General features: G+C 48.8%; 1 protein-coding gene across 9 annotated transcripts in view; it reads left to right on the top strand.

Annotated features, from left to right (window-relative positions):
• Window positions 1-7,811, top strand: part of USP19 (ubiquitin specific peptidase 19) — a 40,454-nt gene extending 32,643 nt beyond the window's left edge. For 8 of the 9 annotated variants that reach the window (XM_077324907.1, XM_077324905.1, XM_077324910.1 and 5 more), the window contains 2 exons: window positions 1,191-1,375; window positions 3,193-4,851. In XM_077324907.1, the coding sequence (XP_077181022.1) occupies window positions 1,191-1,375; window positions 3,193-3,411 (404 nt within the window). In that variant the 3' untranslated portion in view covers window positions 3,412-4,851. Of the gene's footprint in view, window positions 1-1,190; window positions 1,376-3,192; window positions 4,852-6,710 lie in introns of those variants that run through there. The other variant, XM_077324912.1, reaches the window with a different exon arrangement.
• Window positions 7,812-14,434: the final 6,623 nt, after the last annotated feature.

Genomic DNA, 14,434 nt, shown 5'->3' on the forward strand with positions numbered 1-14,434 from the left:
AAAGGGAGAGAAGGGCCTTATTCACATGGCAGTATGTTCTCAGGACAGGAAAGCTTTACTCCTCAGCACAGCTTAGCCTCTTCTTCCTCCCCCTGCTTGAGAGAACCAGTGACTCTTCTCCGCAACAGCCAAAAGCAGTAGTCCCCAAAGTAGTAAGAGATAGAAGATCATCTGCCAGAAATGGCTTAGGGCTCTCTAGTATTATGTCAGCACAATGGACTTTTTGGATTGGGTGTTTATTTAATCAGCTTTCGTTTTTAGGAACATGTTAGAATTTTGGGGAGGACAGACCACTGATGAATGACTTGACAAGATGTCTACGCAGGGTCTCTTGCCAAAACTCTGCAAAGGAGGACTCTCGACCAAAATCTGGCCACTGGTTGTTTAGCCCCGCTGTCTCTTAGGATCCGTTCTGGCAACTTTCAGTGTGTAAAGATGTAGTCAGTGTGCTCAGAAAGGCTCACTGCTCACAGAGTAGGGTTGCAGTGTCCTGAACTCCCTCTCTTCCTTAATTGGTCCCAGTCAAGCTCCCCTTGTCACTCCACTACGGTGGAATTGGGTGAATCGCAAGGTAACCTTTTGAATTCCTGCTGTTGTTAGAGCATGACGCAGAGCTGTTAACTACCAAACGCCATTCGATACGACTAAGTGGGAGAGGTTGAGAGTCCTCCTCTTTTCTCTCCCATCTACCCCACGCCCACCAGCCCTTTCAACATGAGCCAACTAGCTTGTTCCTCTTGATGTTTCAAACAGAAGCACGGAAGGCCCATCCGTCATGGCGGGAAAACACAGCTTTGAGGACCAAGGCAGTCCTGCTTTCTGGGTTCCATGTTTTCAGTTCTTAACAACAACTAGCAGAGGAGTGTGGAAGTGAGAGGGTGGGGGTGGGGGTGTTTCAAGCAATCTTACACATTCCAAGTTGGTTCTTGAAGTCTGTTCCTGTTGCCACCTGGGAGAACAGATGTATTGACAAGCTGAGGCTGCAGTAGACAACACCTGGGCATGCTATGGATGATAGCGTTAATTCACTCTGGATGCCTGAGGGATGCAGTTTGAGACAGAGCTGGGGATTGATAACTGGACAGGCAGGCCTTCCCTCTGGGTTTGACCTGGAGGGGGTGGTGTTGGAGGATTCTGTGCTGATGTTTCTTTTCTGTCCCGTCCTCTCTCCCTCCCACCCCTCCCCCCAGGTTGGCGGCTCTTCGACGACAGCACAGTCACTACAGTGGATGAAAGCCAAGTGGTGACCCGATACGCCTACGTGCTTTTCTACCGCCGACGGAACTCTCCCGTAGAGAGACCTCCCCGAGGGCCCCCTCATCCTACAGATCCCCGGGCGGAATTGGCCCCATCTGCTGAGGCAGCAGCCAGTCAGGTAAGAGCTCAGCTGGGGAGGTGTTAGTGGTTGTGGTTTTCCTAAGGTTGGCACTCGCCTCGATGTGTCCCATTCGTTGGGAGTCTTAATGCCGTCGATGAAGGTGGGCTTACAGCTCTGATCAGCAGCGGTGGGCTTTGGCTGTTGTGGGCAGACAAAGAGGCACTTGGGGCTTTTAGGAGGAAGAAGAGGGATGGGAGGACTGCTGTGGCTTGTAAAACTGGGTAGGGCAGAATTGGCTGGGGCAGAAGAGTGCCACCGGTTGCAAAACCTTGAGTGGCAGTGTCAAATCCTGTGCAGAAATGAGCTTTGGCACACAGATGACAAACATGGGCAGAAGGACTCCCAGGCGGCTAAGGGGGCGTTGGTTTTGAAGAGACTAGCGGTGGGGCCCCTTCCTTCTCCTCCTGCACGTCAACATATTGGAGATGGGGTACGCGGCATGCCAACAGTACATTCGCACACATATACACTGCTAACAACCCCAGCACAGTCTCAAACGAAGATCCTCTCCCAGAACCAAGCTGGGGGGTGGGGGGATGGGTTTATTGCCACTTCCCTTTGCTCCTCGCATGCAGTAAGTGGTGTCCTGGGCCCAGAACTCTAAACTGTGCTGTCTCCAAGGCCATGCAGATCAAGGCTGCATTGCTCTTGTGTCTCCTCCTGTTCACCGAAGCTGGGCATTCTGGCCTTTTTTATGCCTGCTGTCTGGCCAGGGTCTCTATAGGCCTGAATGCCTGGTGCGTCCAGTGTAATTGAGGACCTGCTCCCCTTGGGGGTGGGGAGGAGCAGGCTCAGCCTACGTGTGTTTAGAGAAGCTGCCAACAAGAGGGCCTACCTGCTTAAGCCAAGATTCCCTTTGTGCCTGTGGACACTGGCAGCCAGCCTCCTGTGGCACTTTGTACCCGCTTCAGCATCACCTTTTCCGCCCTGTGAGAGCAGGGGCAGCAGAAAGCCCTCTTATCCGCAAGCCCCCGGGGGATTCAGTAGGGGAGATGGCCGTGGATTCTGCCTGCCTGCATCCCCAAACCTCCTGTAGGAAAAAGTAACCTCTGTGATTGGCTGCCTGGTCTGAATGAAGTACCTGTTCGTGGAAGAGCTGGTCTGTCTGGTTCCCCCATGGCTGATGCTTCCTTTTGCGCCTGTTTTAATTTTTTTTTTTCAAAAAAAGAAGAGAGTGAGAACTGTGATTGGCTTGTCCTTTCTTGAATGTTCCTCGTGGCTTCCCACTCGCCAAAAGCCGAGCTGTTGGTAGGCTGTTGTCTCTCGATGAAAGATCCTCGTGTGATCCACCTGCAAAAGCGCTCGGAAGTGACCGGCGGCCATCACCAGATCCTCACGTTTTCACCGGGGGGAGAAAAGTTCGCCTCTGATTTGGCTGTTTGTGAATGACCCTCCCGTGTTCTCTCACCTGTTGTGGCTGGTTGGTCGGCGGAATAATTTCTGGGCATTCCAAGGAAGGAAGCATGGGCTACGGTTATTCGGTGTGCTGTTGAAAAGGACTAACCTGGCACCGGTCCTCGAATCCCAGGAAGGAGAAACTCCTCCCATCGCCATCCCCAAGTCAGCACGGACGCCTCACTCTGCCAACAGGGGCTTTGCCGTCCACCTCCTCATAGCTTGCTTGTCCCTAGGAGGCCCCTGAGGATCAGGCTGGGGCTGCTGCTGGAGCTGTTAGGCAGGAAGCGGGGGGAGCCCGTGGCACAGACAGTGGCGGTGAAGGGGTGCGGGAAGGATAAGGGGGCAGAGTGTGAGTGCTTTGGATGTGTTGCCCCTATGTTTCTCCCCAAGTGCTGACGCAGGTTTCCACATCGCAGGCTTCTCTGCTCTGGCAGGAACTGGAGGCCGAAGAGGAAGCTGCCAGGAGGCTCATGAGGAACCCCTGGGGGCCCCGCAGCCGAAGAACGAAGCCCCTCGCCTCGGAGTGTCCCGATGAAGGCCACGTCCGATACTTTGTCCTGGGAACTATGGCCGCCATTGTGGCCCTCTTCTTGAATGTCTTCTACCCACTCATCTATCAGACACGCTGGAGGTAGCAGCCAACCGGAGCCAGTCCCAAGGAGGGGAGGGGGCGGCCCGTCCTGCTTCCTTTACTGGGCTCGCTCTCCTCCTTTTTACGTCTTTGTGGTGAGGGGCTGGGCAGCTCCTTGCCAGGTAGGTTGCAAGAAGAAGCCCTCATGCCAGGAGAAGATTCCTAGTCCCAGGGCCTGCTCCCAGTCCCACTTGGCTGACTACATGAGTTTGTAATCTGGGAAGAGTCCTTACGGCCGATTGCCTGGGGAAATCTCAGCTGGACTGACTTCTTGTAGGTGGCTGTTGTAGACTTTGGCCCCTGTGCAACAAGTGCTGATAAGTATATATGTATTCTGGCAGGAGCTGCAGTTCCACCTCTGTCCCTTTAACTGGATGGAATACGTTTTTCTGGATCACTCTCCCTGCCTTGGGTCACTCCGCCTCTTCACCATTGCCTAGTGTTTCCAGGTTATAACAGCTGGGCAGCATCCCCGTTCTTGGAGCAGAAGGGAGAAAGATCTCCGGCCTGTCGTTTTGAATGGGTGTCTGCTTCCAGGGGGCAGGGGTGTTAGTCGAATAGGCATTGCCAACTCTTCCAGGCATTTAGTGGATTGGGTTGGGTCCCTTCTTCATGATGGGGGGGGGGGGGGTGTTGGCTTTCAGCCTGATCGATCTCACACACAGCTCTCCCAGCTCGGGTATCCCCTGTCTAGGTGTGACACTACCCTGGGATGCAGAGCGTCCAAAGGAAGCTTCTCATGCTTGTCCCTCAAGCAAGGCCTGCATCGTGCTAAGCAGTCTGCAGCTGTAGCGGGACAGAAGACGCAATTTGGTTTTAGACGTTGGCTCCTGTGTCCGGGAATGCATACTCGTGCGCCTCTCTGCACACACGCAGTAGCGAAAGAGGGCGTCATTGGAGTTGCAAGTCCCATGTTCTTAATCTAGCCCCAGAGGCCATGGTTCCTCACCTGTAATGCAGCCTCCCTCCTGTGCCTCTTGAACACAGGTTAAATCCTTTCACTTTGCTAGTGTATGCCCTGGCTGAGGCCAGATAACTTAAGAATGGTCTTGGAAATTCATTCTTCAGGGGAAGTGATTCTTTGAAGCCCCCTCCTTTTGTTCCGTGTATGATTGACAGTTCCTATTATTCATATATGTATTATATAAATCTCATGGAAGCTCTTTAAAAATAAATCCCAGCACTTTCAAAGAGGCTTTTTGTCTCTGCGGGGGGCCCCAAAGTAAGGGTAACAGGGACACCCATGCTGCTGTGCCCCAGGCAGCATCACCTGTTTCAAAGCACAGCCTGATCCCTATGTAGGTATGGTGGGGATCATTTCCCACCTTGCAAAGGAAAGAGCCTCTGCCTTGCTTGGTGGCGGGGTGGGGGGAGTGTTGCATTGTGGAAAAGCTTTCACTGTATTTATTTATTGTATTTAATAAAACCTAAGCTGTTCCAAAGAGATGGCCGGACTCCTTTCTTTCCTCGCCCGTTGGTCTGCTGTGTAAAAGGAGGATTCTGTCCAGCCTCCACATGCCTCGTCCGTCACTGGCCCCCCAGCCTCTCCAGTCATAGCTTGTTTCTTCTTCTGGTTGAGTGGAGACCAGGGGATCGGTTGGCTGTCGGAAACTGAGCGTCCAGTAGATTGCAGCAAAATATTTGCTAAAGAAGGGGTAGATCAGGGGTAGTCAAACTGCGGCCCTCCAGATGTCCATGGACTACAATTCCCATGAGCCGCTGCCAGCAAATGCTGGCAGGGGCTCATGGGAATTGTAGTCCATGGACATCTGGAGGGCCGCAGTTCAACTACCCCTGGTGTAGACGGAAAGATGTCTAGAACTGGAAGGAGTGGGACAGAGCTGTAATTCAGGATTTGTTTATTATTACTGTATTTTTTGTTTCTAGGCTGCCTCTCTCTGGCAACAGGCTCAGGGTGGTGACGTTTGGCAATACTTGGGATTCATGTAAAAGAAGCAGCGAGCTCTGTGTCTTATGGCTTTAAAGCGTTTAGAAGCGTATGGCTGACGTCTGGTGAAATTTTCAGGGAGGCATTTGGGAGAGATCTCAGTGGGCAGGGTTTCAGTGCTTGTACAGCCCCTGGTAGCCACGGCAGCAGTAGCCAAATACAGAACCCGAAGCAAGTGAGAACAAATTTGAAGAAACTGAAGGTTACGAGAATTAATTTGATGTTCAATGTAGGTTACCTTAGCAAAGAATATTTAATTTTAGTGCAGAGCGAGATTGACAGATGACAATTCAGGACAATTCAATCTGTCCAAGAGCCAGCTTAGTTGTAATGGTTAAGAGCTGTGATTTCTAATCTGGCAAGCTAGGTTTGATTCCCCGCTCTTCCACATGCAGCCCGCTGGGTGGCCTTGGGCCTGTCAGAGAATTTCTGTCCGAGCTCTCTTGACACCCCCCTACCCTACCTCACAGGGTGTTCATTGTGGGGAGAGGAAGGGAAGGTGATCGTAAGCTGCTTTGAGACTCCTTCAGGTAGTGAAAAGCAGGGTATGAAAACCAACTCTCCTCTTAAAAAACAGGTCATTGTATAGCAGTCAGTCAGTTTATTATGGACCAGCAGAATAAAACATCCATTAGCAGAGTGGTTATGAGAATATATATTTCTATATCAAGCCTTCCATTATTAAGAGGTATCAAAAGGCAAATATGTGTCACTAAAAGCAACACTTCCTCAGTAGACAATGTATAACTTTAAACACCCGGAATTGGTATGTGAAAAGACTTCTTTTCCAAGACGTTGTGAACATTTGATTCTATGCCTATCAAACGCTATAACAGACACCAGACTGGGAGGATAGAATAGCTTTAAGGGGGAAGAAGACGAGTCTGCAGATACCCTAAACTGCTAATCTAAGATTTGCTTTTGCTTTTTCAAAACCCTGTTCTGCCTCTTAAAATCTGAGCACTAAGCGTCTGGAGCGCCATAAGCTACGTTTATCTATTGTCAATATGACCTTATACTCTGTCAAGAGATTCTTTTGTAAAGTTGAAGCTGGTCCTAAAAATCTAAAAACCATTGTCCCTTGACAAAGCCATAAGGCAAAACGCGTTGGGGCTTGGGTGAAACTATCAAGAATTAAGAATTATTGAAGATAGAAGACTCTATAGAAGTCCATTTTTGATATTTTATTGGCTGTATTGGTTCCCCAGTGCATTTATATTTTATCTTAAAATCTCAGAGTGTAAAACCCACAAGGAGACGCAACCTCTTTCCCAGGCTTGAGACAGAGGAGTTTGTGCGAGGGGTTTGCGTGCCTCTTCTTCTGCTTACCGTCTGACACTTTGTTCTATTTGCAGGGAATTAGCTCGCCATCCTTTGGAACCAGCCTGGCCCCTGAAGTTGGTCCCCTGCTGGCACCCGAGGGGGTGACAGAACACCCCACTCCATCCTACAGCAACATGGAGGAAGTCGACTAAGGCGTTCCTGTCCTGGAGGGGGGGAGGGTGTATATAAGGCTTTGTTTTTTGTGGCTCCCCTCTCTTTTAAACCCCCCTCCCCCCCGCATACCCCTGCAGTGGGAAGGAGGAGGAGCTGCTGTGACCTTTTCTTGAGCACACAAGCACTTTCTGCTCCACCCCTTCCTCCTCCCCTGCAATTTTGGAAAGGTTCCTTTTTTTTTGAGGTCCCCTGCTAAGAGGCTGCTGTATGCCAGTATGCAGAGGGTAACCTGTGCATCCCTCCCCCCCCCCCCCCATTGAGCCTCTAGCCTCTGAAGCTCCTGCACCACCATCACCACCCCGCCAAGGTCCCAGCTGGGTCTCCTAGCACTGAGGCAGGCAAGCCCTGACAAGCCCCGCGTCCTCTCACATACCCAGCCTGTCCCACTTGGGAGGGGGAGGGGGTCACTGGCATCTGCTCCTAAGGAGTCTCCTCCCAGTTTGCCATACCATGGGTGCCTGCTTCACAATCCTCCACAGCCCCTCGTCGCCTCCCCCGATCCCACCCATGTCCCTTCTTGGTAGCCCAGGCTCAGGACGACATCTTGGCTGCAAAATGGGCAGGCCGTGTCCTCCTTGCTGTCTCTGTGATCTTTTGTGCTCCTTCACCAGCATCGCTTCGACCGGCAGGGGAAAGGGGGCTGGAGACTTGGTCCCCTGCTGTCACCTCCTCTTGTTCTGCACAGAAGGCACAGGACTGTGGCTGACCCTCCTCCTTGGCTGCTCTCCTCAAGCGTTTCAGAGTTTTTCGGCCCCTCGTGTGACTTCCCTGGGATTGGGAAGCCATCGCCGTGTCTATTTAAACGTTGGCTCACCGGCCTCCATTACCCGCTCTTGGAATTGCTGTAACCAAACGGGGCTGCCCTGGGCCCATTCCCAGGAAGTCTCAGTCTTGCTCTCTCTTTGTATAAAGTCGGTGTCTGTCTTGGGTTCTGAGTCATTAAATTCTACTCGATGCTGCTTGTCCTTGTGTTTTGTGTGCTGTTCTGTCTGCTGGCATGCTGTCTTGGTCCGGGCTTTCAGCCTGGGCACTGCTGTAGAGATAAATGGCTTGGTGCAAATGGCAGGAAGGGGGTTCCCCGCGACCACGCAAAAACAATATGTATGCATGGGTGGGAGCCATTGAGAATGTGGGCTGTGGCAAGGAAAGGGGCATTGGACAATGGGCCAAACACGCTTCCGAGATCCAAGCCAAACTTACCAGTTGAATTGGAAACTTTATTCTGTGTTGCCTCCTTTGCAGTGCATTCTGGGCTTTGGGAAAGGAGGTGACTGGCTTGGCACAATTCAAGATTTCTATATAGAAATTATTGTGCTACGTTCATTTCTAGCTAGAGGAAAGGGCTCCTAAATAAGTCAGCTTCCAAAGTATGTCCTAATTTGCTGTACGTGCCATTTGCTGATGTGTACTAAATTTATGCCTATCACTTAAAATATATGTGCTGCATGAATGCCATGCCATGGAATCTGAAGATGTGCCACATACATTCATGCAGTGTTTGCTGATGTCTCAGTCATTAGAAAACTCTTCTTTTTGATACCTAACAGAGACTCAATTGTGCAACGCTTCGGTTGGGTTGTTTTGTCCATGAATCCAAATGTTGCTGATGTCTTTTTCCCTCCCATATTATGATAAAGTCAGCATGTAAGGCCTCTAACCATGTGAAAAAGAAAATCAACAGTTGCAAAGTCAGACAAAATATTTGAAAGCTAGCAGTTTGTCCTCTGTGGTAACTGTTGAGATTTCAGGACCGTGAAGTGTTTGTGGGAAACGACCACCATATCTTGATAGGTGGGAGGAAATGGACACTATCGGTGAACAGAAGTTTCCACTTGACAAAACAAACTTGATTCAGACAGAACAAATTAGGGGTGGCACAGATAACAAAGGCTCCTCTTGTCCCAGTAGCGAAATAAGATACTCAAGGGCTGTAAAGATTCTGCCAAAAAATCACTTATTTCCTCAAAAAGATGACGATCCTGGATGCCTCCCCAATATGTTATATTCACAATGTTATTTATTGCAGGACATACCTGTAACTTGTATACAAATATAAGGCAATCCCTTCTTTTTATGAGATACCTGAAAAACAGCGCATCTTGCATTCGAGTGAATTCTGGAAGCGTTGTTTTGTACCACTTAGAGTGGGGGGGTGGGGTGAGTGATAAGAGTTGGCATCTAACTAGGATATGCCATGTTAGGCTTGGAAGAGACCCTTGTGAGAGAATTTCAGGCTTATTTTGCCCCTTGCTTTTCAAGGAAGTCTTCATTGTGGAAGAGCCTCTGAAATGGAGGGGGTGACCTTGGGAAGAGAGAGAGAAGGCGAGGGGACCATGCAGCCAGGGGCAGAATCGTATCCTGGTGAGACTTGCAGTTTGTCAACAGGGGAGGAACGAATGGTGGCAGAGTCCTTATGGCATTTGGCATTGGTCACAGGACTTCCAGGGGACTGAGGGGAAACTGAAGACTGAAATTGCACCTGATCTTCAGTGAGAAGTTCACCGAAAGGCAGGTGAGATTCCCTAAGTAATAGGCTGTGCACCTTTATCGGTCATCCTCTAAAAGGGTGCAGTTTACAGGTGCATGCTCAATTCATACTGAGCATGGAGGTGCCCAGGCAGGCTTGGGCCAGGTACCCTGTTGGGTCAATACCAGCAATACTTAAGAGTGGCCAATTCTGGGTTCAAAAAGACCTGGAGATTTTGGGTGGAGGGGAGGGAACTTGATGCGGGCATGTTGCCATGCAGCCTGACTTCCAAAGCAGCCTTTTGCTCCAGGAGAAGTGGAATAAGTGTTTTAAATAAATAGCAATGTATGTAGTCTGGAGATCAATTGTCGCTCTGGGATATCTACAGCCCCCCCCCCCCAACACACACACACACACGTCCCTGGAGGTTGGCAACCCCAGAGATAGTAATAGGCCTGTTTTGTTTAAAGACAGGGCCGCTCTGATTTTTACAGCAAATGGCGGACAAGTGGGAAAAAGCTTGAAACTTTTGTACTCTCCCATCCCGCTGTAGTCTCTGCCCTGAAGCGCTGTAATTTTGTTCACTGTTGGTGCTGGCATTTGAGAGAGCAGTGGGGGAGACAAAATGAGGAGTGGGATTCGTGCCCCCCCCCCCATCTCCATACCCTTTTCCCTACAGAAATAAAGCTTATGCCCTCTGTTTTGTATCTTATTAGTCGGGCCTGGGAGCAGTTGCCGTCACATTTCACCCGACCCTAAATTCTCGACTTTCTGGAACTCGCTGTCCCGCCCAAGGGTTCTCTGAAGCCAGGAAGCTTGCAGATTCATTGCCTGCTCTCTACTATAGTTGCTCCGGCAAAGGGGCCAGCAGCAGAGCACGGTGCGAATGAGAAATCCTGCAGCTTTGCCGTCCTGTCTTGGCTCAATGAAGACCCAGACGGTTTTTCTTTGGGGGGGGGGGGAACAAGCCTAGAAGCATCCTGGGCCTCTTTTTTTATAGGCGGACAAAGGCAGCAGGCCGAGGCCCCTACCTCCGTCGAATGGTCTGAGGCGTTACCCTCCCCAGGTTAGAATAGGGGCCCCTGAGAAAACAGTTGCTTGTCTGCATTCGGGAGCCTTCGCTGAGGCCTGGAATTGTTTGCGCTCCGGGTGCCATGGCAACAGGGCTTGTGGTCCATGGGAATGCGCTCCAGATCTTAATTCTCATGAGTTTGGGGAGGAGGGAACCGACAAGAAAAGCAAGGGTTGAAATAGCCACGCTTTGTCACATGTGGGGAGAAGCCATAATAATGAGCAGTTAGTGCTTTCCCCTTCAGAAACCTCCCAGTTCTTCACGTCTCTCGGAAATCTTTGGAACGGGAGTGTAGATTACGCTTACATTTATATAACAGACAGCGTTTTTAAAATGTCATGTTCTAAGGAGCTCCAAGTGGTGCAATGTAGTTCTCCCCACTCGACATTTTACTTTCACAACATTCCAGTAGGGTAGGTGAGGCTGAGTGACTGGCCCATGGTAATCCAGCGATCTTCACGGTGGGGTGGAGATTTGAACCCTGGTCTCCACAATCCTACTCTAATGATCTTAACAGTTCTATCTTAGTTTGGGGGTTGGGGGCGGGAACGCAACAGGCAAAATTGAGAGAGAGAGTGACTAGCCAAAGGACATACAAGGGAATTCAGGCCTCAGAGGGTGTGCCAACAGATTCTAGTTCTAGTTCCACTGACTGTTTTGGAATTGCTCAGAGAGAGCAAGTATAATCTTTTTATTGCTACAAGGGATGCATTTTCCTTAGGAAGCATGTGCCTTTCTTGTCCAGAAAGACCAACTTGTTTGAAAGAGCTCTGACAGCCAGCTTAATGCAGTTGTTAAGAGCACTGGCTTTTAATCTGGAATGCTGGGTTTGATTCCCCACTGCCCCACATGCAGCCAACTGGGTGACTTTGGGCCAGTCACGGTCTGCTTAGAGCTGTTCTCACAGAGCAGTTTCACTCAGAGCTCTCTCAGCCTCACCTGCCTCACTGGGTGTCTGTTGTGGGAAGAGAAAGGGAAGGTGATTGTAAGCCGCTTTGAGACTCCTTCAGGTAGTAAAAAGTGGGATATAAAAACCAGCTCTTCTTTTAAATAATGTTGAATCTTCAGAAACTCAGCTTCCCTTAATGAAACGCAAGGTTCTAGATCTCATGATAGTGGATAGAAGTCTGAACCTGTGTGACATTATCAAAGCCTCATAAAACACCATGGCCCAGATTTAGGTTGGCCAATTCCAGTTGGGGACATTTCTGGCGATGGTGTGTGTACATGTGTGCCTGGAGAGGATAGAATTTGGAAAGGGGAAAGAGCTTCATAGTATTGTTATACCTTAGAGTCTGCCCTTGCATTTTCTCCAGGAGAACTCATCTCTGTCGTCTGGAGATCAGTTATAATTCCAGGAAAACTCCAGGTTCAATTTGGAGCTTGGTAACTAGCAACAGGAGCAGTCGCCCAGGCTCAAATGTACACAGATGTCATTTGTGTGGTTTTGGAAAGGTAGCAGGATGCAACCTGTCTCCTTTTGGTTTCCTGGATTTGCACCTCCTTCCCTCCTTGAAAATACAGCAGACTTAAATAAGCATTAACACTGCAGCTTCATTAATTTAAGGTACAGGGTGGTAGATTTAGGGAAAGCATTTCAAACAGAGATTCCAATGTAAAAATGCTGAATGAATAGTGTCAGATGTATTTCTAAAGAAGGCTTATATGTCTTAAATAAAACGTTATTAGTCTTAAAGGTGCCACTACAGTCAGACTTTGTTCTGTTGCTTCAGACCAACACAGCTGAACCATAAAAATTATTATAATAGAGGAGAGCTTTTTTTTTTGTATCCCTCTTTTCTTTACACTAAGGAATCTCAAAGTGGTTTACAATCACCTTCCCTTCCTCTCCCCAGAACAGACATTCTGTGAGACAGGTGAGGCTAAGAGATCGCCGAGAACTGTGACTGGTCGAAAGTCACCCATCCAGCTGCATGTGGAAGAGCAGGTCATCAAACCCAATTGCTGGCTCTCTTAACATTTAAACACAGTACTTAAATTGAGTCCAACAGCACCTTTATGGCTGTTAGACTCAAGTTTTGTTGTGCTACTTCAGACCAACACTTGAATCTACTTTTCTTAGATGTTTTGTGTATTAAATTGCTTAACATATTTAGGTAGTCTCCCTAGTCAGTACTTAACAGCTGTAATGAATGGTCACTGTTTATTCTGCATATACTTCGGAGTTTTACAATACAGAGAGCTGTCACAGATTGCCTTTCCTCTTCTCCCTTTCTCTCTGTATGATAGACTGTAGGGAAGACAATTCACATTCCCCTCCTCCCTTCCCTTCAGTTTATACATAGATGTATACCCTACTAGGAATTTTAGGCAGGCGTTGATCCAGGATGCTTTAGTTCTGTGGGAGATCCTGTTTCAGGACAAAGGTCAGAGTAAAAACTTCTTTGAGTCCCTTTTGCACTGCATCTGCAGTGCAGGCAGGCAGATCTCTGCGCAAAAAGGAGGAAACCCATTGGGACAATCCTTTTCCACCCACACAGAGTGCCTCTACAACCTCTCTTATTCAGGTTACGGGTTAGACATAGGACAGGACATAACACTCACCCACCCTTCTTATCTCTTTTAAAATCTACAGAGTCCTGACTATCTCACACCTTGGGTCCACTCTCACACTCCCAGAGATAACCATAGGTAAGGTGGCTCAGCCCCCTTTAATAATCAATCTCACTTACACACACAGCTATTCGATGTTTGTTTATTCAGTTTGTGGCAGTTGTAACTTCAGTGGCTTGCCTCTCCACACTGATAACACTTCCTCACTGTTTTATTCATTCTGGGACAATTAAAACTTCAGTGACCTGTTTCACCACACTGGTAACATTTTTTCCATGTCCCTTTCTCTCTCAAGTAGGTGAGGTTCATCTTGCTGGGTGCTCATTTGAACGTATTTTTTCTGAGAAGAAATCCCCCCCCCCTTTCCCACTTATTAACACCAACTGGTCCATAATTTTTGCATTTTTGTCTTGTACCAACCAGCAATATCCAGTTGGTCAGTCTATAAAACTGTTCAAATACTAATATTAACAAAATCTTTATGGCTCTCTACTTTTGCCTGTCAGCCACTGTTTTAACAACTTATCGAGTTTATTTGCCACATGTTTCTTCAGGTTTCTTCCTCAAGCTCCTAAACTCTTCCCTGATATGTTTTGGGGTCATGCCAAACCTTTGCTTTGCTCGCTCTTTAAACGAATAATTATTTACTTCCTTATCCTCCATTTCCCTGTACATTTCATTCAACCCCCACCCCGCCCCCAGATTTAGGATTTTATGTAGGCCATTCTCTGGGCATTATGGATGTTGAAATCCAGCAGGCTCTCCCAAAATTAACAAAGTATGCCTCCAGATTGTCTCCTTTCTGAAATCTGGGTATACTTTTCATATGTAGTTGGCACTGTATGAACCCCAACCCTCCCTCATACAGAGCGATTGAGGTAGAATAGAATCAGAGAATAACTGAGTCGGAAGGGACCTCCGGGGTCATCTAGTCCAACCCCCTGCACTATGCAGAACACTCACAACAATATCACTCCTCCACTGTAACCTGCCACCCCCTTAAGTCTTCACAGAATCAGCCTCTCCATCAGATGGCTATCCAGCCTCTGTTTAAAAACTTCCAAAGATGGAAAACCCACCACCTCCCGAGGAAGCCTGTTCCACTGAGGAACCACTCTAACTGTCAGGAACTTCTTCCAGGTAGAGGCTCAAAATACTTTTTCAATCACTATAATGTAAAAGGAAACTTGTGATCAAGGACAGCTCACCAGTTAACCAACATGCCCTGCGGTCCGAGGGATCTGCCCAGCAACCTCTGACAAAAACCAGATTGCCTTTTTCCTATTGGTGGAATAGCCCCCTCAGGGCCAATAGCAGCTCTTGCTCGGGATTCTGCGCCCTCCCCTTTCCCTTCAGGCCTACTGTGAAGGAAGCCTCCAGCAGCCAGTGACTGAAACAAGCTCATTTCTGCATTTCTCTCTCTGCTTCTGTGTCCGTCTGCGTCTCTTTGTTGCACTGAGGGGCAGCCT

Source organism: Paroedura picta, chromosome 3 (assembly GCF_049243985.1).
Source record: "Paroedura picta isolate Pp20150507F chromosome 3, Ppicta_v3.0, whole genome shotgun sequence".
In the NCBI taxonomy this organism is placed as follows: domain Eukaryota; kingdom Metazoa; phylum Chordata; class Lepidosauria; order Squamata; family Gekkonidae; genus Paroedura; species Paroedura picta.